Below are 25,954 nucleotides of genomic sequence, written 5' to 3' on the forward strand. Positions count from 1 at the left end.
AGCAGGCAGTTCGGGTGGCCAGGGCGGCTCAGCCTCCATGGTCCTGTCAAGGGACACACTTTCTTGAGGGCAGCTATGGGATTCTGCTCAGGAACAGGCACCGGCTCGGGAACAGAGACAGACACCGTGGCGGCGGCCAACTTGTCCGGAGACTCTGGCTCGGCAGACGTGACGTGAACAGTCTCTGTACTGTCAGTTTGCAGGACTCTTCTGCAAAACCCACAGTAAGAGTTGATCCGGCCAGCAAAAGAGCATGGACAATATAATGTTGAAGATCCCAGCTAGGGGGATGAAGTGGCATAAGGGAGCTGAACGGCTCGGATAGTCCTCCACGGAAAAATATCATAAGACATAACTCGTCCATACAGGTCAAGTGAGCCAGCTCCAAAAAGTCCATGACGTATTCCTCTATGGGCCGGTCTCCCTGACATGCAAGCACTACTTTAATGAAACAAACAGGTAATCCAGGGCAAGCAACAGAACATGGAACTCAGGACAGGAACATGGAACAGGAACAAGCAACAGCAACAGGCTACAACGACCGACAAACAACAGCTGAAGCACAGAGGTTTAAATATACAGGAAAACAAGCTAATGTAGGATTGAAAATAATCCAAGATATTTTAAATGAACAAAGATATTTGCTTGAATGTTTTTATATTTCACTTACCATCATGTCTGTATCGTCTGTGAGCCCTGACAATTAGTGTATAAACTAATATGTTTTTTAAAGTTGTTGGTTTGTAAAGTCCAGAGGAGCACAAATACTGAAACCTGTTTTGTCCTGGAAATAATCTTCAAATCTGAAAAAAAAATCCTGAATATCGTCACCTTAACATTATCAGAAACTGTCACCTTTTTATTATTTTGACTGCATTTGTTTTAATCTTTTAATCTTTTTTATTCATCTTATATAATCACTTTACATAGTTTCCACGTGAATCTGGAGGAAGATTAACAGATTAAACCCAAAGTTTGAGGGTTTGATCTCAGAAACAAATGAGTCTGAACTTTGTGTCCCAGACTGAAGCACGATAAACAAATAATGCAAAACAAACACATTTACATTCACATTCACATTTATGCATTTGGCAGACACTTTTATCCAAAGCGACTTACGTTGCATTTTTTTACATCAAGGTACATATTTACATTCTTATCAGTTCTTGACACGATAACACTCGTCTGTTTGAATGAGGATTAACAGCATGACTTTTGAACATTCTGTTGAACAACCTGAAAACAGACACTGTATCGCGTTTCTATGATTCATTAAGCAGTAGAAGCATTTTCATTAGTGATCAGAAATGTTTCTTGAGCAGAAAATCAGTATATTACCCAGACAGCAACATAGAATCGGTCCAGATCCGGCCCACATCCGGGCCGTGTGGTATTTATGTGTGGGCCGAATCTGGGCCGACACCAGTGTTGAGGAAAGTTACTTTTTTAAAAGTAATGCATTACAGTATTGTGTTACTCCCAAAAAAATTAACTAATTGCGTTACTTAGTTACTTTTTATAAACAGGAATGCGTTACATTACTTTAACGTTATTTTTTCTCACCTGGGCTGGGCTTTCTTGTTTGTTTTTTTAATAACAATAAAAACATTTCTATTTTTGGAAAATGTTAAGGCCTTTTCACACCAAAAGTGAAATGAATAAACCTCGGGCTGAAGGGTTGAAATGCATATTTACGCCTGTACAGAAGCAGCTCAAACAAACCTTTCAGCTTCTGCTGTTCTGGATTAAAAAACAATATGATACAGGAGAGGGAAGTTTAACACTCTTATTTCTACATCTAATCTAAAGTAATTTTTGCTTATTAGAATGGTTGAATTAGATCATTGAAGTCAGCAGCAAAGACATTGCTTAATAAAGTGAGATTAAATACATAAAGTATATTTGTGTAATTTAATATAGCTAATTATATATATAATTACTTATATGAAAAAGTAATTCACATTAAATTAAGACATTTTCAAATGTAATATACATGCAGCATTGGTGAACATTCAGAAACAAAATAATCATACTGACTATATGTGTACGAATTAAAAATTAAATGACCAATTAAATGACCAAGTTAGGGTTAGGGTCATATTATATAATGCAAAGATGTTAATATTGTACATCATTCACAAGCCAAACGTCAGTGGGTTTGATCTGGTTGGGATCCTGACGTGCTTTGAATGTTATTTTCAATGTAAAACACGAGTGTGTCACTATCAAGCACATAAAAGAGCACGACAGACTCATCAAACTGACCCGGAGTCAAAGCTTCCAGAGCAGATCATTGGTCATGAGGAACGCTGGGATCTTTGTGCTGTTATCAGGTGAGTTTGGAAAAACTGCTTCTTAACATTCATTAATTATCAATGAGTTCATGTTTCTTGCCAAAGCTTTATCTTCTGTTAATCAACTGCTTTCATTCAAGTCAAAAACATTATTTAACATCACAGAATCAACCAAAATACATTAATTTATACTAACAAAACTCATCTGTATAAGTTACATCATGTAGAAATAGCTCTTTAATTGCTTTTTACAGTCTAAAAGAGCATGAACGTGTTAAAATGGGCTACATTTAGAGCTACGAATGCAAATAAAAATCCTCAGACTTTACACATTTCTGCTCATTTCTATCCTGTAGTACAAACATTTAACATTCACTGTATTAATCTAAATATATTACACCAATAAAACAAATTTTCATGGGCTGAATCAGGTAGAAATAGCTCTTTAAGGAAACAACTAGGGATCTACGATATACCGATCACCATATCAGTATCGGCCGATATTTGTTCATTTTCAATGTTATCGTTATCAGTCCGATAAGAAGATTCGGCCGATATATTAAAGCTGATAAATAATGTATTATTTCCTTCAGATGAGACTCTTCAGATGTGCACTGTTCAACATGATGGTTTTGAATCACTTGAAATATGATTAAAATCACTTTGAAAAGGAAAATACAGTAAAGTAGTGCAAGTCTGTCATATCGGCTACATAATATTATCATGAGAACACTATAATTGTGTGTTTGGGACGTGGATTTTAATGGTGAGAAATATTATTTAAAAATGTGGATATAGATTTATCGGCCAATATATTGGTAATCGTCTTTCAAATTCAACGAATTATCGGAAACAACTGATTATCACTTTTTACTGTGTATAATACTTTTGCACATAAATACTGTAGTTAGTATTGTTATACTAAAGGTTTCAATAACTCTTGATCGTGCATTGATTATTTTACTGTATTTCACTTTCAAATTTCCCAGTCCAGAACGCTTGAGATGAGATGTTTGCATGTTTGTTGTGTTTCAGCTCTGACGCCCGTGGCGTTCTCACAGCTTCATAACTTCGTCTTCGTGCCTCTGACAGTGAACTGGTACGAGGCTCAGACCTTCTGCAGACAGCATTACACTGATCTCGCCACCATTAATGACAAGGAGGACTACGACAATCTGTTAAAAGTTCTGGCAAACGCTACAGCTTGGATCGGACTCTATCGGACTTCGAGTGAGACTCCTTTAATCTGGTCGGATCAGAGCGGATCCACGTTTTCAGACTGGGCTCTTAACCAACCCAACGATTACGGTGGTGTACAGTGGTGTGTTCATGTTTTATATAACCAGTGGAATGACCAGGAATGTTATTACGAACTTCCTTTTGTGTGTTATTTTGGTGAGTTGATCATCTTAACATACACATTTTTTCCTTAATAAGAAATTAAGAATTACATCTTTGAATGTTTTTGGCCTCACACATGCAGAAATCTAATGCAGATGCCTCTCAAAATAGGCTGTGCCCTATATTTGGATTTTATTAGTGTTTTAAAAGTCAATTTTATTCTGAAATGAAATGCATTATGCATTTTTTGAGAAAATGGAGAATTTTCTTTGTCCGCTGCAACTTTTCTTCCCTTTTAAAGGTAATGAGCTGATCGACATCATATTGAACTGTTATGTCTCATAGCATATTGTGTAATAGATACATTGAAAATTATGACCCCTTTCTTACACATTTATGAGACAATATTTGCGTCAATATATAGGCTAGTTTCAATTACAGTAGATAAAATATTGTTCAGGCTTGTGACATCAAACTTGGCAAGGGTGACATCAAACTTGAATGGAAAAATATACACTTAAAATTTACAAGTCCCCCAGTAGTCAATCATTTTATCCCTTAAAGGAGAAGTTCACTTTTAAAATGAAAATTCTGTCATCATATACTCACCCTCATGTTGTTTCAAACCTGTATGAATTTCTTTCTTCTGCTGAACAGAAAGGAAGATAATTAGAAGATTATCAGTAACCAGACAGTTTTTGGGTCCCAATGACTTCCATAGTAGGAAAAAAAATACTATGGAAGTCATTGGGACCCAAAAACTGTCTGGTTACTGATAATCTTCTAATTATCTTCCTTTCTGTTCAGCAGAAGAAAGAAATTCATACAGGTTTGAAACAACATGAGGGTGAGTATATGATGACAGAATTTTCATTTTAAAAGTGAACTTCTCCTTTAAACTCATATTTTATCCCCAAAATTACATATTTAAAAGTTTTTTCCTTTAAAAAAAGTGTCTTCATGCCTTAAAAATGTCACATTCGCCGTTTGTCTTCCTCATCTGTATGTGCACTACACTTCCCATCATCCTCCTTGGCTCACCTGCACACCTGCACTCTATCAGCCATCATCATCATCACCTGCACTCCCTCGTTAACAATCCCTTTATATTCAGCACTCTCCCTTCACTCCTCGTCTGGTCTTGTCTATACAAGACACACAGACTCCCTTCCTGCATCCTTACCTGCATCCTTACCTGCATCCTTACCTGCATCCTTACCTGCATCCTTACCTGCATCCTTACCTGCATCCTTACCTGCATCCTTACCTGCATCCTTACCTGCATCCTTACCTGCATCCTTACCTGCATCCTTACCTGCATCCTTACCTGCATCCTTACCTGCATCCTTACCTGCATCCTTACCTGCATCCTTACCTGCATCCTTACCTGCATCCTTACCTGCATCCTTACCTGCATCCTTACCTGCATCCTTACCTGCATCCTTACCTGCATCCTTACCTGCATCCTTACCTGCATCCTTACCTGCATATACACGGTTCTATGAATATGCAAATGAGCCCCGCCTCCACTCAGCTCAGAGATCCACTGGTTGACGATAACACGTTGAAGTAATTTCTTTTTCCTGAATTAGCTGAAGATGTGTACAGCAGCAGATTAATATTGAGCATCAAACACGATTGTAGATTGGATAGAATCGGATATAATGACAAATTCCATAACACCTTAAAATATGTTCATCATCGTTCTCAGATTATGCTTGATCGTACAGCGTTCTTTATGACTTCATCAGTGTGTTCGTCCCACAGAGAAGAAGAGACAGATCGTGAGACTGGAGGTGAAATCAGGTCAAGATCTGAACGATCCGGAAGTGAAGAAAGAGATTTTAGCGAAGGTGAGTCCTCTTGTAATTCCACTGGGGGAAAAAGACAGCAGAAATATCATTGAAAAGTCTGGTTGTGTTCTTCAGATGGAGAAGATCCTGAAGGAGAAGGGACTGGCAGGAGAAGCTAAACTTTCATGGAGAACCCAATCCGATGGGAATGTCTTCCAAACGAAGGACCGGAAGAGTTGCCAGACTTGCCTTTGAAAAGAAACCGTGAAAATGCTTTTCAAGCTTTTATTCAATCATGTTAGTTATTTACTGGGCAAATGCTAAACAACAGAGGACGTCTATCACTATTTATCTTCTTTCTAAGTGTGTCTTGTTTAATTATGAACTCTTGTGTAGTTATACTTCTTTTGTTCAGGGTTGTTTTATGAGTAATCAAGTAGAAAAGCTAGAATGCTTAATTACACATTGTTTTCAGAAGTGTGTCTGTAATATGATCTGGGCTAATAAATACTGCTAAAAAAAACAAAAATCATTGTTGTCGAACTTCATATCTATATTCCATAATTATGTACACACTAATCCGTCAGTCTTCTTCAACTAGATGAGCTTCTGTCATACCCAAGAGTCAACATTTCCAAAAATTCAATTATAAAATCATGTTAAAATCAGGACGTTGTCTGTCTGTCTGCCTGCCTGTTTGTCTATCTGTCTGTATCTATCTAACCTATATTGCCAAAAGTATTGGGACACTCCTCCAAATCATTGAATCCAGGAGTTCCAATCACTTCCATGGCCACAGTTGTATAAATCAAGCACTAGACCTCCTGTAACTCAATACTCCGGTGGCGCTGCTCTGCTGGCGACACGGACTCATGTGCTTTGGCCAGTTGCTGTCTGCGTATTGTTATTAAGTGTTTGTCCCAAGTTAATGTGTCAAGTATCAATCATAATGAGGACAATTCTGGCACAGTTCTTACTGCTAGTATTGATTGGAGGAGAGATTTTCGCTTTGGATCGAGAGACACCTGCATGCTCTGTCGACGTGCTATCGTTGCGCTATACTAGAGAAGAGCTGCTTTCACTGCGGCCTGCAAGGACGACGCTATCCACAGACATACCCGAGGATGTCAGAAGGAAGCGTGTTCATCCGACGCGACCCCGAAGAAGAGGTAAGAGAGGAGGAATCCGTCTCTGTCTCCGAAACCGGGGAAACAAACCACCACTGCCGTCCATGATTTTGAGCAACGTGCGGTTTTTAAGGAACAAAATAGAGGAGCTACGCATAAACTCAAGGTTTTGCCATGAATATCGTGACTCTTGTTTGATGGTGTTTCCACGTTCATCATCACCTCCTCCCACTCATTCTCTCTCTCCACCCACTCATCCTTTCTCCCGTTCATTATCCCCGGACTACTGATCACCGTCACCTGTGTTCCATCACCAGCACTCCCTTTATAATGTGCACTCTCCCTGCAGTCACTTGTCTGGTCTCGTCAACTCATGACACACAGACTCCCGGAACACTTACCTGTTCACTTACCTGAGACGCGATTGCCTTCCATCAGTCTGCCAACCGTCTTCATCGATCTTCAATCATCATCATCTGCAAGAAAGAAAGAGAGAGAGACTGTTACATTTCAGCTAAGCCTATTCTGATTCTCTGTGTTGTGATTACTCACCTTTTGATTCCAACTCCGATTCATTCTGCAATTAAAGCATTGAACTTACCATTTTGTCTGTTTCATCTGTGAACCCTGACAATGGCCTCCTCCGCCTCGTCGACAGAAGAATCCGCGAAAAGAAGGGCGCAACTCTGGGCCAGGTTGCTCCAGCAGTCCGCTGGGCCATCCGCGGGTGCAACCCCCGCCGCAGCCCGGTCGACGCGGGCACACGGAGCCGCCACTGCCTCCAGGTCCTCCAGTACCGGCACCCGAACAGTCGTCCGCACAGAGCACACACAGCTGTCTCCCGCTGGAAATCCTCCAACCACCTCCGGGTCCGCCGGCCGTCGCAGATGACGCACTAGCTCCGCCGCGGAGACTCCCGCCCGCTCGCCAATCGCACAGTCAGCGTCTGGGCCGGGATTAAGCTGGATGTCTCCCGTCAACAGGACCAGAAAGGAGAGATACATTATAGCGCGCCCACTATCTTTCTTCCTGCCCCCCAGCTCCACTTTGGTGCGCAAGCCTATTACGCGTGCATTTCCAAACTTCAGGAGGGAATAGTAGATGGTGAAACGGCCATATCCAACGTTGTTCAGGTATGGCGTGTGGCACAGCAGACTGTCAGGCTCGTTTTGTGGAATCCTTAGGACAAGTGATCCAAGTATTAGCAGCAGAAGAAGCCACACCAAACAGGTGAACGGCAGGTCTGAACGCTGACACTGTTTGTTTGCTCCACACCGACATTTCATTTGTTGCTGGTGTTGTTTATCCTTCTTACTTATGGCTTCGGGTTTATTGGCATATTCACGTGTTTGCTGCTTATTAATCTTGGTGTCAGTAGAAAGTCTATCAGAGTGCATAAAATTGCCAGTTTTAAAAGGCAAAAGCAAGAGGAGCACGGAGCCCAACCAACCGTGCACCATCTTGGATTTTTTTGTCTGCAAATAAAAGATGCTGTTTTCGCTGTGGATCAAATACTCACTTGGCCAACGCACACACTTGTCCTGCTGCGTCTGCCACATGTCATCAGTGTGGAAAGAAAGGACATTTTGCAAAGGTATGTAAATCTGCTGCTGTCAAAGAAGTGATGGTGCCTGAACTGACTGTACTGTTTGTAAATCATGACAAGTACAGTTGGAAGCACCGCAAGGAAATAAAATACCACTTGAATTGATTGTTGATACAGGATCAAGTGTGTCCATCCTTCCAGAGACCCTGTTTGTGAAACATTTTGCAAATTGTGAACTGAAGGAACCTCAAGTGAGTTTAGTCACATACTCACGTGAACACTTACCAACCTTAGGCTGTTTCACTGCTTCTGTGTCGCATGACGGTGTTGCAACCACTGCAAATTTCTATGTGGTCAAAACGGGTTCACCACTTTTGGGCATGGACTTAATTAAAGCCTTAAACTGTCACATTGTGGGAGATAGGATTGTTACATTATATGTCATACAGCAGCCAGCTCACTAGGATGTGTCAAAGGATTTGTGCACAAAGTGCAGATTGATGAGTCTGTGAAACCAGTGCAGCACAAACTACGCAGATTACCACTGAGTGTACGGGAGGAGGTTTCCAAGGAAATTAATCACTTCCTGGGAGACGGAATAATTGAAAAGATTGATGCTTCACCATGGGTGTTACCAGTCGTCATAACCAGAAGAAAGTCTGGAGAAATTCGGGTGTGTGTGGATTTGAGAGTGCCTAATCGAGCGGTAATTACTGCTACCCACTACCTCATATGGAGGATCTAATTCACAGAGCTCAGAGGCGCTACGGTGTTCTCCCAAATTGATTTGCAAAGTGCATACCATCAACTTCCTCTTCATGAGGAGAGTCAAAACTTGACTGCATTCATCACACGATGGGTTATTCAAATTCACAAAGGTTCCTTTCGGGTTGGCTTCGGCACCCTCCGCCTTTCAGAAAATGATGAAAACTGGACTTGAGGGTTTACCAGGAGTACAGAACTACTTAGATAATCTCATCGTGTACGGCCTAAACAAAGCCACCCACAACGCCAATCTACGGGCAGTGCTGACTCGACTCACAGACATTGGTCTGAAACTTAACATGAAGAAAAGCAAATTCGGCCAGAGCAGAATTCGGTATCTAGGCCTTGACATCTCAAAAGAGGGACTACATCCTAACCCTGACTCAGTTGAAGCCACTGCAAAGGCACCTGCACCAATCGACCTACCTTCATTACGGTCCTTCTTAGGTCTTACGTCTTGGTTTAGCAAGTTCATCCCGAACTATGCAATGGTAGTAGACCCTCTGCGTGAGATACTCAGATCATTTGCTTTTGAATAGCGCGCTCTCTTCGTAGGCGTGTTCACATTAACAGATAATGAGCTATAATGAGCTCAACTGAGAACGACTGACATCTCTCTCTTTTCATATAGATTACATAAACAGAGCATATTTGCTGCTATGTGAAATAAATCGAGCGAAACGCGCCGACCCCAGAGGGTTAAAAGCGCTGTATAAATTAAGGTGACTTGACAACGCCCAGGTGGCAACCACAGGGGAGGCCTTCAGAGGAAATAGCCTGCGACACCTGGCTTTTTGTCTGTGCCCATAACCGCTAGGAAACTGTAACTCAGAAGATTTCTGCTCATATGTTAAATATATAGTATGGGATGTTTTGTCAAAAATAAAGTAGGTATATTGAATTATCAACTTAGATGTTATTATAGTGTTTGTTCCAATGTATTTCCAAACTAATGAATCCTTAGCTTTGAAATACGTATGATAAACGTTATGCTACAAAGAAAGATTACACTTGAAATATTGTTGAAATTGTAATTGTGGTAACACTTTATAATAACATTCAGTTGATTGTTCAGTTCTTTGTGTTGAACACTGTTACTGACTTGTTACAAATGATCTGTACGTGTATACAAGGCATTCACAACACTTTCTGCACCCTCTAATTGCTACATACACGCAAAAAAACATAATTTATTAAACATTTATGAAACGCATATTCATGTTTTGTAAATGATTAGTTAATCATTAACTAATCAATTGTAAATGACTTATAACTGAATCTACAAAACATACATACAATAATTAACCTATCACTAATTAATCATTTATGAATGCATAGTGATGTTTCGTAAATGATTAGTTAATCATTTACAAATCACTTGTAAATGACGTAATGGAATTTACAAAACATACATAAAATGTTAGTATATCACTTGCTAATCATTTATGAATGTTTTGTAAATGATTAGTTCATCATTAACTAACCACTTATAAATGACTTACAACTGAACGTTATTATAAAGTGTTACCCAAAATCTTAATAGGTCAATATAAGCCTTCTCATTACATCATTTAATATTGTGTTTCATTAGTGACAAACTTGGGGAGAGGAAAAATATTCCAACACTTTCTGAAATACAGTATGAGAATTAACTGCACAATTACTAGAAATCTTTACCTTGGATATTATACAGTTTGCATGCATACAAAATTTGTGGGAAGAGACGTTTCTAACTTCGAACCAATTGTGTAGAATGACCATACTATGGTTTTATTTGGAAATAAGGGGTGTGTGGAGGATGACTAGGGTTGTTTCCTGGGAAAACCAGTCTAGCGTGAGAAACCAACTGTAATGTGTTGTATGTGGGTGTGAGTCAGGCCTCTCTCTCCCGTTTGACGCTTCTTCAGAACTCAGCTGCCAGACTTTTAACGGGTACTAAGAAGAGAGAGCATATTACTCCTGTGTTAATTACACTACATTGGTAACCCATACGATACAGAATTCATTATAAAGCATTGTTGGATGTTTTTTAAGGCTCTGCATGGCCTAGCGCCGGAGTATGTTACTGATTTAATCAGTCGCTGTCAATCCAGTAGATCTCTGCACTCAAATGATCAGTCGCTCCTCATGGTTCCACGATCTGGTTTATAATGTAAAGGTGATCGGGCGTTCTCTGCTGCAGCTCCTAGGCTCTGGATGACCTTCCTCTGTCTGTAAAATCTTCTCCTTCTTTGGGTGTTTTTCAGAGTGCGCTTAAAGCGTATTTGTTCTCTTTAGCATTTGAAAATGCTTTGTAAGCTGTGTATATGTGTCATATGTTTGCATGGTTTTTATGTTTTAATTTTCTGTTTTATATGTTTCTGTTCAGCACTTTGGTTCCACTTGCGGTGTTGAAAGTGCTCTATAAATAAAGTTGAGTTGAGCAAAGGAGATTTTCTCAATGTTTTGATTTTTTTGCACCCTCAGATTCCAGATTTTCAAATAGTTAAACTGGGCAAATATTGTCCTATCCTAACAACTCACACATCTTTGGAAAGCTTATTTATTACTGACCCATGTGGTTTTGTGGTCCAGGGTCACATATTCTAAATAAATTCCAAAATTACAATTATATGTGTTTTTGTTTTTTCAATAACCCAGCATAACAATTATTCTCTAAAAAATACAATTGTTTGTTTGTAAAAATCATGTTGCACACATATTATGGTAGCCCTGTTTGTGCTGAATGGAGTGCAATAACACTTTTGCCATTCATATGTTTATAGGCAACTGAAAAAAGCACAAATGTCAGGGCATGTCAAAACATCTCAAGGGCCCCAAAAATACCTCAGAGCCCAGAGGGTTTTACAGGGTTAATGACATGTTCTAGTCAGTGAAAAACACATTGACAATAGCATATTTTTATTTAGTAAACATTTCACATCAATGGTTTTCAAAAGAGGAATGCTTTAGAGACTGAGTACCGTTGTTGCGTTTTGATTTTTCACACAAAAATAGATACTGAAAAGAAGTGAATTTCCACATGACATTACATTAGCTTGTAGACTAAGATGTTTTCATTCAATAATACCCATAAGTAGTTTAAATTGTCCACAATTAGCTCATAAAAATAAGGTGCTTTTTGTCTCAATTATATGTGGTACAGTTGAGACACCCATTTTTAATGATGTAAAGGTAACTAACCGTTCATTGCAAATATAATAAATAAAGACAAATAAAGAAAATAACAATTGGGCAACATGTTTGTTTTGTTCATCCATTTATTTTATTTAAATTAGCACTGGTTAAAATGTATAAAACAGGAACAAGATATTTAATATATTCATTAAATATCACAAATATCAAATTTTATTTTAATTTGCGTCCTAATTACGATGTTTAACCTGTTATCATAACACTGAACAACTAAACAGTGTGTTTGGTAATAGAGCTCTATCACGGGGACAGTAGATACATGTGTGTCTCCGCTTGCCACCTCGCACATTTCTCTAGATTTTGCAATGACCTTGCATGACACAATACCATGAAATATGCCGGTTTTATATGACTTCAACCCATTAATAACGCATTAATTTACACTATTAGTTAATAAAATATGTTATTAAGGAATTAATAACAATTCATATATTAATTAATCTATTAATCATTTAGAATCTGTATTAGTTGCTGATGCAGTAATCATTAATTAATGGTTTAGTTCTTCATGAGTCATACATTAACACATGATTATCTGTGCATTAGTTAAGCATGAATTAATGCATATTAGTGCACCAGTATTGTAAAGTGTTGCCAGTTATTTAAGGTGTCTCAACTGTACACAGTCCACCTTAAAACACGCATGATTTTTGGAAAACCACAAGCCCTCTGTTTTCGCCACTCCCATATCTGTCAAAGTGAAACTTAACAGCTGTATATAATGGCATGTCTCAGGGATATTATTGGAGATATCAACCCTTTCTGAAGACAGAAACACCCAGGTTTTCGCTCCAAGTCATTTACATTGTTCAGGTAAGGAAAATCGACCTGAAAATAACTATTTCAATGGGATAAATAATTAAATTGATTTGCAACTTTATGATCATTTTTCTAAAGCATCAGTCTAATTTCAGAATGATTCTGGTGGTACTATTTGTTAATTACGCTAAGGTCTCTAAATATAAATGGGTTTATTTTTAGAAAACAACAGAAGGCTAGCCACTTAAAACGTTGATAAAAACAAGCGGTCTCAGCAGTGCTTTTTAAATTGCCTTGATTCAATAGCGGCTCTTGCTGTAAATTAAGGTAGGGCAGATTCTGGGTCTGAGCGCTAGTTTATGATGAACTTTTTTATGATTTTTTTTTTTTTTTATGATAAACATTTGTAAGCTTTATATTCTAAACGCTGAACACTCGCAGGACACTTTTGGCAGAGGTTGCGCGTAGAACTCCAATGTTGATTGACAGACTTTAATTACGCACGACACACGCATAGAACGCTGTCTTAGAATATTGCCTACGAATGTTGTTTTAAAATATTACAAGTTGTGGAGGAATTCCAGAGAGGAAAAGAAAGCCATGTCTATTCACACTCATAAACCAAACACAACAGAACTATAAAAAGGCTCTTCACATGAGCATGTTTAAACTAAAGGATTTACACGTTCATTTAATTGAAACGCTAATGGAAGAACAGCAATGCTACTGACCTGACGCAGTCTTTACTCATAGCTGAAGCGGACTGATATCGTCTTGGTCTGGGGTGAGCTTTAGCCTACAGAAGGTAACGTGAAAATAAGTGTTTCAGTGTTTGAACTTGGACTCAAATATAAGAAATATGGTCAGTGTATATTCACATATTCTAACTTCCTGGATCAATATATTTGTGAGCTAAACGTTGTTAAAACACAAATTACAATCATAGTAACGTAGACAACTAGCTTTATAAAATAAATGTGGGCTGGGTTTCCCGATAACGTTGTCTCTTAGCGCGTTACGAAGACTCTTAAGGTTTAACTTAACTGAAGGTGTACCATTGCTAGGCGTGTTCCCCGAACCATACCTTAGGAAGCTGCTTAAGATATTCCTTCTTACGTGCGACGTTACCCGGCGCTGTCCGAGGCGATGCTGCTGAATCTGCTGATATCGACGGCTCGAGAATCAATCATTCTCTCGTGCAGGGGCTGTTTATGTGAGAAAGCGCTGTTCTTTATAAAAGAAGCACTTCAGAAATACTTGAAATTACATTTATTAGGACTCATGGGATATTATAAAAATAATCCAAACTATAATAGCCTATAATAGCCTAGCCTACATATTTTCCCTATGAAATATTGTTCTTGTAAATACTTTCCAGCATTTCAGTAATAAAAGTGTACGTCACGTACGGTGCTCGGCAGTGATCAAAAAGGGTTTAAACAGTGGATTTTGAATCTCTTCTTGTAAACTCAGAGATGTGGATTCAGACGGCAATTAAATTCCCACATGACCTGTTTGTCAAAAAACAGCAGGTACTAATTTGGACAGGGATTTTTACACGGGTTGGGTGAGAAAAAACACTGATATTATGGATTCGGACGGCACTAAAATCACCGACTTACCCCTGTAAATGTTTAAAATACCAGACGAGCCCATGAGAAACAATATTAGCGTCTGAATAGACTTAACTGACAGTAGCCTATGCTTTCACTGGCCTTTAAAAGCGCTCTTTAATTTAATTAATAATATATATATATATATATATTAATATGATTCAAAATCTAACAACAATCAGTGTAATGACAATTTTATTCTTTGCATGAAAACACTTGAATTAGCCTAATTGAACACTTTCTGGGTGTTTTAAAGCTTCAGAATTATATTTGTGTAGACCTGCAACAGTGATAAGGAAAAGCTAAGAGCGGTCCAGACCAACCTTCCGAACGTATGAAATTCAGAAGATATACTTAACTAAGAACGTTTCGGGAAACACGTGTTGACGATAACATAAACATAAACACCATCCGCTCCTCTCACACCCATCTCACATAAACACCTCTCTTCAGGAGATAAAGGTGACCCCCTGCCTTAGGCTGCCCTCTGTTTGGCCAAAGAGGATCTGACCCGTCGTTGAGAAATCCCCTCGTGCACACTGGTGACTGCTCTTTCCCATTACACAATCTTTGACATTCAACAGAATCAGGTGTTTTCTGGAGCTTAGGGAAGGATTCAAGAGCCACCAGAGCCGTCAGGTTGCCTTATAATGTTAAAACAGGGAGACAGGTTAATGACACCAGTATTTAATCCATTAGACATCTTAAAAGCAGCAACCTAGCACTGCTGAGGTTTACTCAGTCAATTTAGTTCTCACAACGTCCATTCAGTGCTCTGCTAAATCTGTAACTGGAGTCATATCATCTATCATGTATCACTCTATCATGGAGGAAACTAAGATGAGACAAAAAAAGAAAGAAAATGTACGTGTCCTAGAATAAACTAGTCAAAAACGTCACTTCTATCGTTTAAGGTCTGCATTATTATTTTAGAGACATTTCATTTATTTTAAAACATTTAAATCCAAATTGCTGTCTGAATGGTAATCATTTCTTTTAACATCTCTGTCTATGATCACAATCACGCAGAGGCGTTCCCACACGTCTCGACGCAGCTCGAGGTCCCTTGAAAGGGAACTATTATCAATGCATAAATAATTTGAAAGTTGTTTATAAATGAATTTTTCCAAAACATTATAATAGATATGGGTCTGTAATTGTGAAGATCGAGTACATCAATCTTGCACATCAGTCTCTCTTGTGAAATGGAGTTTTTCCAGATAACTGGCAATTCACATGTAGACAAAGACAAGTTAAATAAATTGGCGAGTGGATAAGAATATAAGATAATTTAAGAAACCTATTTTCAATACCATTTAGTCCAACATCACTATTCACACTTAATTCTTTAATGACATTTTGAACTTCAATTGGTAAGATCTTCTTAAACTGAAAAGAACTACTGCAAGATAAACTATCATAATTAGTGCCAGTTTTTAAGTAAGATAAAAAAAAAAGTAGAACAGACGAAACAGATGAACAGATGAAAAATGTTTATTAAATTATTGAGCAATAGATAAGGAGCCTTATTGTTAATTGTATTATTAACTCTAATTTGATTCATTAAATGTTTATCTGAAGTACAACATTTTTGTTCTTTTTTACTCCAAAAATACTTCCTACAATGACAAGAAAGACATTCTTTATGATAATTAGATTTTATGTTGTGTACTTTTGTTTTGCTCAAATTTCTCAAGTACCTGTATACTTCCCAGTCGGCACTAGATGAAAACAGTGTCGTGTAAACAGCCCCTAAAACACGATGAAACAGCTAAAACAGGACAGAATAAAATATAATCTTTATTATTATTATTATTTATTGGATATGATTTTTTTATCTATTCATTTATTTTAAAGCAGAGAGCGATTGTTTTGTCAGAAATAATCATATCCCATGTGGAGAAGACCTTAGAAAACACGCAGAATCTCAACAACCACATGATTTGAGGCATCATTCATGTCTGGAGCACAAAACAAAACACAAAACAATTAATAGACTGAAGATTAGTACTTAGGGTTTACAGTCAGTTTAAATTTTGAAGCACTAATGTATGTAATGTAGAAGTAAAAAATGTACTATGTCTATATGTATACAGATTCAACTGCTACAATGTCGAACAATAACCAAGAGAAGAGCAGCACAGAGTCTGACCAGACCAAAGAGCAACATGCTCATGTCAACAGGTAAGTGTCATAATACAAATCTAACACAACAGTGTTCATTCTTAACAGGCTAATTTCATTCATTTGAACAAAATTAGTCCAAACTTAAAAAGTAAGAGAGAACAATATCGTTCAGACTCAGAACACTGTTTTGTTGTAACGGAGTCCACTGAAGGTGCAGTTTAATAGCAGACAAAACAAGATCAAACATAAAACAAAAGCGTGACATGAACATGAACATGGCTGTGGGACTTACAAACAGTGATTACAGGAAACAATACTTGACCAAGACACGTGGCAAACACGAGGGCTTAAATACACAAGACTAATGACTAGGCAAGGGAGACCAGGATCACATGACTAAGACAGGGGATCACATGACAGGATTGAAACAAGAACATGAAACAAAACCAAATCGTGTCCATTAAGTCTAAAAAAAAACTTCAAAAACTCCCAAAAAAGCAATATTCTAATAAATAGCTGATTTAAAAAAATGTCATGCTAAATCAATTCTCTCTTCTGTAGAGCACAACATGATGCCACACTACTGAATCCAGGTCCTCCAGCGCTTTATCGTCTGAACACAGAAAGAAAATATATTGATGGGACTGATAAAAAGGTCAAACAGTGGACATATGGAAGAAGAGACAGAAACAAGCAGAACAAAGTCATACTGATGGTGGGAGAAACCGGCACTGGGAAAACCACCATGATCAACACCATGATCAACTACTTACTGGGAGTGAAGTTTGGGGATCAAGAGTTTTATCAAATCACAGAAGAAGAAAAACATCACGATCAGTCCCAATCCCAGACGTCTGAGATCACTGTCTATGAGGTGTTTGCTGAAGAAAACCCAACATCTCTGACCATCATTGACACTCCAGGATATGGAGACACTGAAGGATTCGAGAAAGATGAGGAGATTTCTGAGTATCTGTGCAGATTATTCTCAGATAAAGATGATGGGATTCGTTATATTGATGCAGTGTGTTTTGTGATGAAGGCGTCTCAGAATCGACTCTCTGAAAAGCAGCATTACATATTTCAGTCAGTTCTGTCTCTGTTTGCTAAAGATATAAAGAACAACATAATGTTTCTACTCACACACTCAGATGGAAGACGTCCAACAGATGCTCTCGATGCCATTAAGAAAGCAGGAATACCCTGCGGAAAAGATGAAGACAACGAACCTGTTCACTTCTTATTCAACAACCGACAGAAAGAGGAAAGAGACAAACGGTATAATCATGTTCTGAAATCATTCTGGGCGATGGGAGACGAAAGCATGAATGAGTTCTTCACACTCCTGGAAGAAAAGAACAGAAAAAGTGTTCAGATGACATTAGATGTTCTGAAAGAGCAAAGACGACTTGGGGCCAGTGTCTCTAATCTGAAGGACCGCATACATGAGAACGAGTTAAAAATGAAAGAATTGACTGACAATCAGGCAGCCCTCAGTAAGAGCAGAGACGAGTTTGAGGATATTACATACGAGAGAGTTTTCAAAGAAAAAGTCCCCATTGTAAATGAACGGCCGTGTAACAGTAAGGCAACCTGCTGCTCCGTCTGTGAGGAAAACTGCCATGAATGGAAATGCTCAATGGCAATAAATCCCTCGTGGTGTTGGGTCATGGAAGACGACCACTGCACTGTGTGTTCAGGAAAGTGTCATCACAGCAAACATGTCAGAGAGAACAAAAAATATGAGCTGAAGACCAAGAAAATCACTGTGACATTTGACGATAAGCCCTATAAATGCAAAGAAGAAGAACTGAAGAGAGATCTGGAGAAGATTAAAGAAGATAAGTCCAAACTTCTGCAAGAAGCTTATAACATCACCGTGCGTCTGTCTGAGATCGCACTAAACAGCACTTTCATTCTTCGACATCTGGATTTCCTGATTCCCAGACTGGAGGAGGGGGGACAAGATGAGATGGTGAAGAACCTGAAGGATCTGAAGAAAGCTGGAGAAGAGGAGAAAAACAAGGGGGCTGGAGATCGTTTAACTAGTAAACAATAATGCAACAAATATGAAAATACAAGATGAAAAGCAGAACAGATGCCGTTTCATTACAGAAAATAAAAAGAGGGTTTGTTGATTTTGATGATGCAATTATTGAGTATATGAAATATATATGAATATATTGAAAATGACAAATGATTATAACAATTTAAGTTGGCACTGTTCTGTTTAGTCTTTCTTTTAACTCTTTAGATATTATCACTGAACAGGGTTATAATCATGGTAGTGGCTACTTTCACCAATAATGTCCTATAAATATTTTCTTTTAAAAATACTTTCTTTTTTTCTGCTCTAGGTCTCATGTATCACTCCAGCGTACTCTTGTATCTCTGTCTTACAGTACTGTGTTTTGTTGTGCTTATATGATAAATTGCATGTGATGATAATCATTTAAAAGTATGATGTAGTTCTCTATGCTCTTTCTGTCTAATGTCCAGATCTAAATCTGCTTTGAAACAATGTGTATCGTAAAAAAAGAATGATTCAAATAAATCTAAAATGAATTGACCTTGTTTGACATGTGCTTTACTGGTTTGAGTCTGTTCTGTTCTGGTGATCAATCCACAGTTTCAGCGGTTCTCCAACTGTGGTACATATAAAAACAGTCTTGAGTCAATTAATCATCATTTTTCAAATGTCCCAGTAGCAAGGTTAGATGTTGAGGCGGGAACCGGCGAACATTTAAAGACTTTATTAAATAAAATAAAACAAATACAAAATGAAAGTAAAAGACAGCAGCCCTGTCACATATCATAAAACAGAAACAAAACACAACATAAGTCCAGGCCTGGTCCTCTCTCTCTCTTCACTGTCGTCGCTCCTCTTTTATGCTTCGTGAGAGATACGAGAGGGAGAAGCTCATCATTAATCACGCCACCGGCCTCACGCCGTTCTCCCACGGCCCTCGTCCTGCTCGCCACAATATATTGAGAATGTCATTATATTGGCAAAATACTATAATTCATAAATGTTAATTTTCGGTAACACTTTATTTTGATGGTCCCTTTTTAACATTCGGTTTACTACAAGTAACTTTGCAACTACATGTCAACTTATTTTAACCTGAACCCTACCAGTCGACTAATACTCTACTTGTACTCTAATGAGAGTTAGTAGATATGTGGGTGCAAAGTTACTTCTAGTCAACAGAATGTGATAAAGAATCAAAATAAAGTGAAAACAAATCATTCTCAACGATACATAAACTGAACAGTTGTCTTCCTGACTTCAACTACTTAACTAGGACATAAACATTTATAAACAACAAAAATTGTGTAACTGACAAATCAATAAATTGATTTAAAAAAAATATTCAAACATAAAAAAATCAATGCTCCTCTTGAAAAAAGACTAATTAGTTCAAAGTAGTTAAGTATTTTTGCAGTGTAAAATAAATAAATCTGTTAACTAGTAACGTCACGCTGACCAGATGACGACTAACTGACAACGTCGTCACAACGTACTGTGTTTGCTGGTGTCGGAAACTCAGAAGCGAAGACCAGGAGACTTGGTTGTATCTTCAGCAGGATTCTTTATTGAGAACACGAGCTGTCGTAGCTGACGTCATCAAGTCTGACTAAGGGAATTTACATGGTATCTTATCGGCATTCAGTGGGCAGTCCTTAAAAGTGTTGACCTTACACACAGCCTTAGAGATGACCACTAAATCTCATCATCTAAAGACAATAGAGGCAATTACCCCCGACTGAAGATAATGTACCCCCCAAATTGTATAAACATCACATGGTCACGAGAACTAAGACTGTGTAATCATTCACACAGTTTGACTCTCAGTAGGAAGATAAAAGACTAACAAAACCGCTTCAATGAAAACTATATTGAATCTAATCAGTAACTTGATGCATCATGTTCACCTTGAATTCCCAGTACAGTGTAGTTCACCTTAGTTTTTCATGTGATGTTATGTAAGGAAGTAGGATCAGCAGATCTTAAACATATTCTTAAATTTGTAATCCTACACTGGGGAGTCAACATTTCCAAAAATTCAATTATGAGATCATGTTGAAATTAATTGAGTCATAATTATGACATAAAAGGCAAAATAAGGTCATACCAAGTCATATTTATGAGATAAAGGTTAAAATTGTGGTTAAAAGTCTAAATTTAGATTTTCTGTCATAATTATGACAAATTATATCAATATTTTTTAAGTCAAATAGTTAACTTATAATTTATTTTTAATATCATAATTAATGTTTTTAAAGTCATAATTCCTACTTAGCATGTCATCATTTCGACTCTTTATGCCATTTACAAAAGCATGGTTTTTCCCCTCATGTTTAATATGAAGCAATACAACATATTCTAAGATAAAATGGGGAACATTGGGAACAAAAAGCGGATGTGTTTTAATGTAATTAATTATCTGACTCCATTGAAGTTGCTGTTAATTGTAGAAGCCTGTTTCCGCCACAGAATGAAAAATAAAAAAGGTAATTAAAAAAAAAAAAAGAAAGAATGTACAAATCAGAATTGCGAGATGTAAACTTGCAATTGTGAGATAAAAAGTTGCAATCATCTTTTAAAGTCCCGCTGTAGTCAATCATTGTATCCCTTAAAACTTATCTTTGATCACCAAATTGACATATTTCAAAGTTTTTTCCTTGGATGCCTTAAAATATCTTGAATGTAACTCGACACTCTCGCCTCATTTAGTATGCGCGGTTCTATGAATATGCAAATGAGCCCCGCCTCCACTCACTCACTCAGCTCAGAGATCCACTGGTTGACGATCACACGTTGATCTGATTGGTTACAAGGTAGTTTGTGACGTCAGAAACACCAGCGATTTCAAAGCGTGTTTTTGAGACTGTCTTTGGTTCACTGCAGTTTTAAGGAGGAAATACTCAGCAATGCTGTCGACTTATGAACTTACACATGGTTTGTCTTAAAGCATATTAAAAACACCACATAGACACATAAACAACATTAGGAGAACTTTAAAATAGATTAAATATCCATGTTCATGCTGCGTACACTAGAGCAGTGGTTTTCAAACTGTGGGTCGCGACCCACTTGTGGGTCACACAGTGAGAAAAGGTGGGTCGCACAAAGGAACTTAGCTGCAGCTAAATTTACGTTACGAGTGTTCAACAAAACCAGTCCCGATTAAAGACCAAACGACTCTTAAGTGAGTTTTAGCGCCCGCCAAAGTGAATTATTATCCCGCCAAAGTCTTATTTGATCGGTGAGTAATGTAGATGAACTGCTGCGCTTGTGACAGAGTCACAGTGCATGTTTAACTGAAAGAACGAGCAGAGAGAGAGAGAGACTCGGTTGCGCGCGCGCTCTCTCTCTCGCTTCGGAGACAGGCGAAAGTGTAAACAAGACTTCACCGTCTCCAAACTAAGCGCTGTCTTGCTCTCTCTCCCTCGCACATATTAATAAAAATAAATCGACACGGTGGTAAAAGGTCGGAAGACCAAAGTTTCATGTGGAGCATTCTGAGATTTTTTTTTTCCTTAATTACCGCTGGGTGTGAATTGTGCTAAATAAGTTCCCTTTCGAACGGTCACTTCGTATTGCGTAGCTATACGCAGTGGGGAAACTCCTTTTCCTCGATTTACTGAAGCTTTTATTTAAAACGCATTTGCAGCTGCACAGCTAGCACATTGAGCATGGCTCGCTCATAGGCTGTGCTGCAGCAAATGCTTAAACCAATGGCGCGGGCGCCTCTGACAGGCCACCAATGAACAACATTGTACGTCAGAGCTCCCAAAGGGGGCGTGGCCTTAGTCTATATCAGAGCCCCGCATTCGCCATTATAGCAGATTTCACTCCTTCAGCGACAACTGCATGTCTCTGACCGATACTGTAAGCTTCGCCGTAGAACAAGCCCTTCAGCCTGAGCGAGCATTCTCAGCGGACTACGCACTCAAGCCGTTTTCCCCCTGACGCCGTCTCACCTGTGGCTATCCGGCGACGACGACGAGATATCCTTTTAACAATGCCTAGTTCATCCTGCGCCATTTTTCCCCGAAGTCCACGAGGAGCTGACCAAGGCGTGGCGAGCACCCTACTCAGCACGGGTGGGTTCATCTTTTTCCGCGACACTCTCATCAGTGGACGGTGCAGCGGAAAAGGGCTATGAGTCTTTGCCGCCCCTCGAGGAGGCTGTGGCAGCTCATTTGTGCCCGAACACGGCGGCTAGCTGGCGAGCTAGAGCTACCCACCCCAACAAGCCGTGTAGAGCTACATCAGCCCTCGCCGGACGCGCGTATTCCGCCTCTGGCCAGGCTGCATCGGCTCTACACACCATGGCCGTGCTTCAGGTCTACCAGGCCAAGCTCCTCCAGTCCATGGACGAGACTGGCCCGGATCCGGAAGCCTTCAGCGATCTGAGGAGCGCTACGGACCTAGCCTTTGCGTGCTACGAAGGCTACAGCACAGGCCATAGGTAAGAGCATGGCAAGCTTGGTAGTATTAGAGCGCCACCTTTGGCTGAATCTAACGGAGATCAAGGAGACGGACAAGACACGTTTTCTCGACGCCCCCGTGTCCAGCTCCGGCCTCTTCGGCCCGGCGGTCAAGGGGTTTTCTGAAAGGTTCACCGAGGCACAGAAGGCGTCCCAGGCAATGCGACACTTCCTGCCGAAGCGCTCTAGCTCAGCGTCCAAAACCAAGCCAGCCTCTTCGCCACATCCAGTCAGACCAGCAAAGCAGGTATCTCAGCCCCGCCCTGCGGCTGATACCTTCCGCCAGCCGAGACCGACAAAGCGTTACCCGATGCCCCGGCGCCAAGGCCCGCAGCCCAGCAGAGTAAGTGAACCGGTTCCGCCGAAGTCGTCCTAGCAAGGACGAAGAGAGAGGGCTCGTGTCTCGCACTAGCCGGACCACCCTCAAAAAGACCCACTATACTTCCCGCAGCTCCCTGTTTAGTTCAGGCGGCTAGGGATTTTATTTATGTAAACAGGCCCGCAGCAGTGAGCGCGCCTCTACAAACAAACGCCGTTTTCACGGCGACCCAAATAAAGCACAAAAAGAGTATGTTTCACAAACACAACCCATGGTTTCACGGTCCCCCTACACTAGGTGGCCCCCTCCATGTTGTAAGAATGACTTCCCCACAGGCAAAAGCTTGTACAGTCAGTCAAACACTCAATATGTGCACAAATCACAATGTAAAGGTAGTGAGTCCCCACAGTGTAGGCGACTCATCCCATTCAGTGGTTCAATCCCTAGCCACACGGGTGCAGGCCTGGCAAGCCATCCCCGGTGTGTCGAGTTGGGTCATAAACATTATAAAGCGAGGCTACTCGCTCCAATTCGCTCGCAGACCCCCAAAATTTCAGGCGGTAGTCGAGTCTTCAGTGAGAAGCAGCGTGGGTCACGTGCTTCGCGCCGAAGTACAGAATTTGTTAGCAAAAGGGGCGATAGAATTAATCCCTCCAGCGCAAACATATTCAGGGTTTTACAGCCGTTATTTTCTAATTCCGAAAAAAGACGGCGGTCTCAGACCCATACTAGATTTGAGACATTTGAACAAAGCTCTCATGAGACGGCCGTTCAAAATGTTGACTATCAAACACATCCTCGCGCAAATTCGCCCGGGGGACTGGTTTGTAACAATGGATCTGAAAGACGCATACTTTCATATTCAGATAAACCCTCGTCACAGGCCATTTTTGAGATTCGCCTTCGAGGGTCAAGCCTATCAGTACACGGTTCTACCCTTCGGCTTGTCCCTGGCACCCCGTACATTCACGAAGTGCATGGAGGCAGCGCTCTCCCCCCTGAGACATCAGGGAGTGCGCGTGCTGAATTATCTCGACGACTGGCTGGTGCTAGCACAATCGAGAGCAGAGCTAATAGCTCACAGAGATTTGATTCTCGGCCATTTGAAATGCCTGGGTCTCACAATCAATGTTGCCAAGAGCAAACTGACACCCAGCCAGACTGTAGTTTTTCTGGGCACAGTTTTAGACTGTGGAGATGACAGCGCGGCTCACACGAGAGCGCGCGCTCTCAGTGCAGACGCTAGCAGCCTCGTTCAGAGCGCGCGAGCGCGCACCCCTGAAAAAATTTCAGAAACTTCTCGGTCTCATGGCAGCAGCATCACCAGTACTCTGTATGGGATTACTGCGCATGCGCCCGCTGCAACACTGGCTGAAACGCCGTGTGCCAACCCATGCATGGCAGTCCGGCAGTCTGCGCATCATGGTGAATCACGGTTGTTTAAGAGCCCTGATTTCCTGGCGAGCTCAGGACTGGTACCTCAAGGGTGTGACCATGGGAGTAGTTTCCAGAAGGAAAGTAGTGTTTACAGATGCATCCAACCTAGGTTGGGGTGCTCTGCACGAGGGCAAGCCTGTCTCCGGCCTCTGGTCGAGCACGGAGCAGAGCTTACACATCAACTGTCTGGAAATGAAAGCGGCTGGTTTGGCCCTGAAAGCATTACTAACAAACCTAAAAGGCCACCATGTCCTGGTCCGCACGGACAACATGTCAGTGGTGGCCTATATAAATCGCCAAGGCGACATCAGGTCAGGCAGCCTGGATGCCCTAGCGAGAGAACTCCTTGTATGGGCACAGAGCAATCTGCGCTCTTTGAGAGCAATGCATATCCCGGGCGTTCAGAATCTGGGCGCGGATATGCTCTCACGGGGCAACACTCCCCCAGGCGAGTGGTCCCTGAACTCTCAGACGATTCGTCTGATATGGAGTGTGTTCGGAGAGGCCGAAATAGACCATTTTGCCTCGAGATCCAACACTCATTGCAAAATGTTCTTCTCGAAGAGCAGGGATGCGTTGACCCATCATTGGCCCAATCGCCCCCTCTATGCTTTTCCCCCTGTCTTGATGATTCCACAAGTCATAAAAAGGGTCAGGGAGAGCGGGTGCCCAGTCCTGCTGGTGGCCCCTCTCTGGAGATCCAGACCGTGGTTTCCGGAGCTGATTCAGCTATCAGACACAGTCCCTTGGCCTGTTCCAATGAGGAAAGACCTCCTCTCCCAGGCGAAAGGAACGATATGGCATCCGCAACCCGATTTATGGGCCCTCCATGTGTGGCCCCTAAACGGGTACCCGGGGACCTTCCAAGGAAAATCCTAAACACTATCTCCGAAGCTAGGGCCCCGTCTACTAGGCACCTATATGCTTTGAAATGGTCAGTGTTTTCCAGCTGGTGCTCGAAAAACTGTTTGGACCCAGAGTCATGTGAGGTAGATGTGATATTATCCTTCCTGCAGGAGCTGTTGGATGCGGGCCGCTCCCCGTCCACGCTCAAAGTGTATGTGGCAGCTATTGCAGCGCATCATGCCCTGATAGCGGGCCAGTCGATAGGAAGGGATGATTTGGTGGTGCGGTTTTTGA

The 25,954-nt window shown here is 40.4% G+C and overlaps 1 protein-coding gene across 1 annotated transcript; it reads left to right on the plus strand.

The window, feature by feature from the left end:
• Positions 1-12,812: 12,812 nt before the first annotated feature.
• On the plus strand, positions 12,813-19,128 carry LOC307156532 (uncharacterized protein). Its single transcript, XM_079867946.1, has 3 exons — positions 12,813-12,874; positions 16,530-16,617; positions 17,122-19,128. The coding sequence occupies exons 2-3, from the start codon at positions 16,544-16,546 to the stop codon at positions 18,617-18,619; spliced, it is 1,572 nt and encodes a 523-aa protein (XP_079724072.1). The 5' UTR covers positions 12,813-12,874; positions 16,530-16,543; the 3' UTR covers positions 18,620-19,128.
• The last annotated feature ends 6,826 nt before the right edge of the window (positions 19,129-25,954 follow it).

The sequence above is a fragment of the Squalius cephalus genome, assembly GCF_949319135.1.
Source record: "Squalius cephalus genome assembly, chromosome: 3".
Lineage (NCBI taxonomy): Eukaryota > Metazoa > Chordata > Actinopteri > Cypriniformes > Leuciscidae > Squalius > Squalius cephalus.

Excerpts from the sequence above, each read along its gene's own strand:
- LOC307156532 (XM_079867946.1), top strand. The coding sequence starts at position 16,544 with ATGTCGAACAATAACCAAGAGAAGAGCAGCACAGAGTCTGACCAGACC. Across the intron at positions 16,618-17,121 it reads CAACATGCTCATGTCAACAG|AGCACAACATGATGCCACAC; the intron begins GTAAGTGTCATA and ends TCTCTTCTGTAG.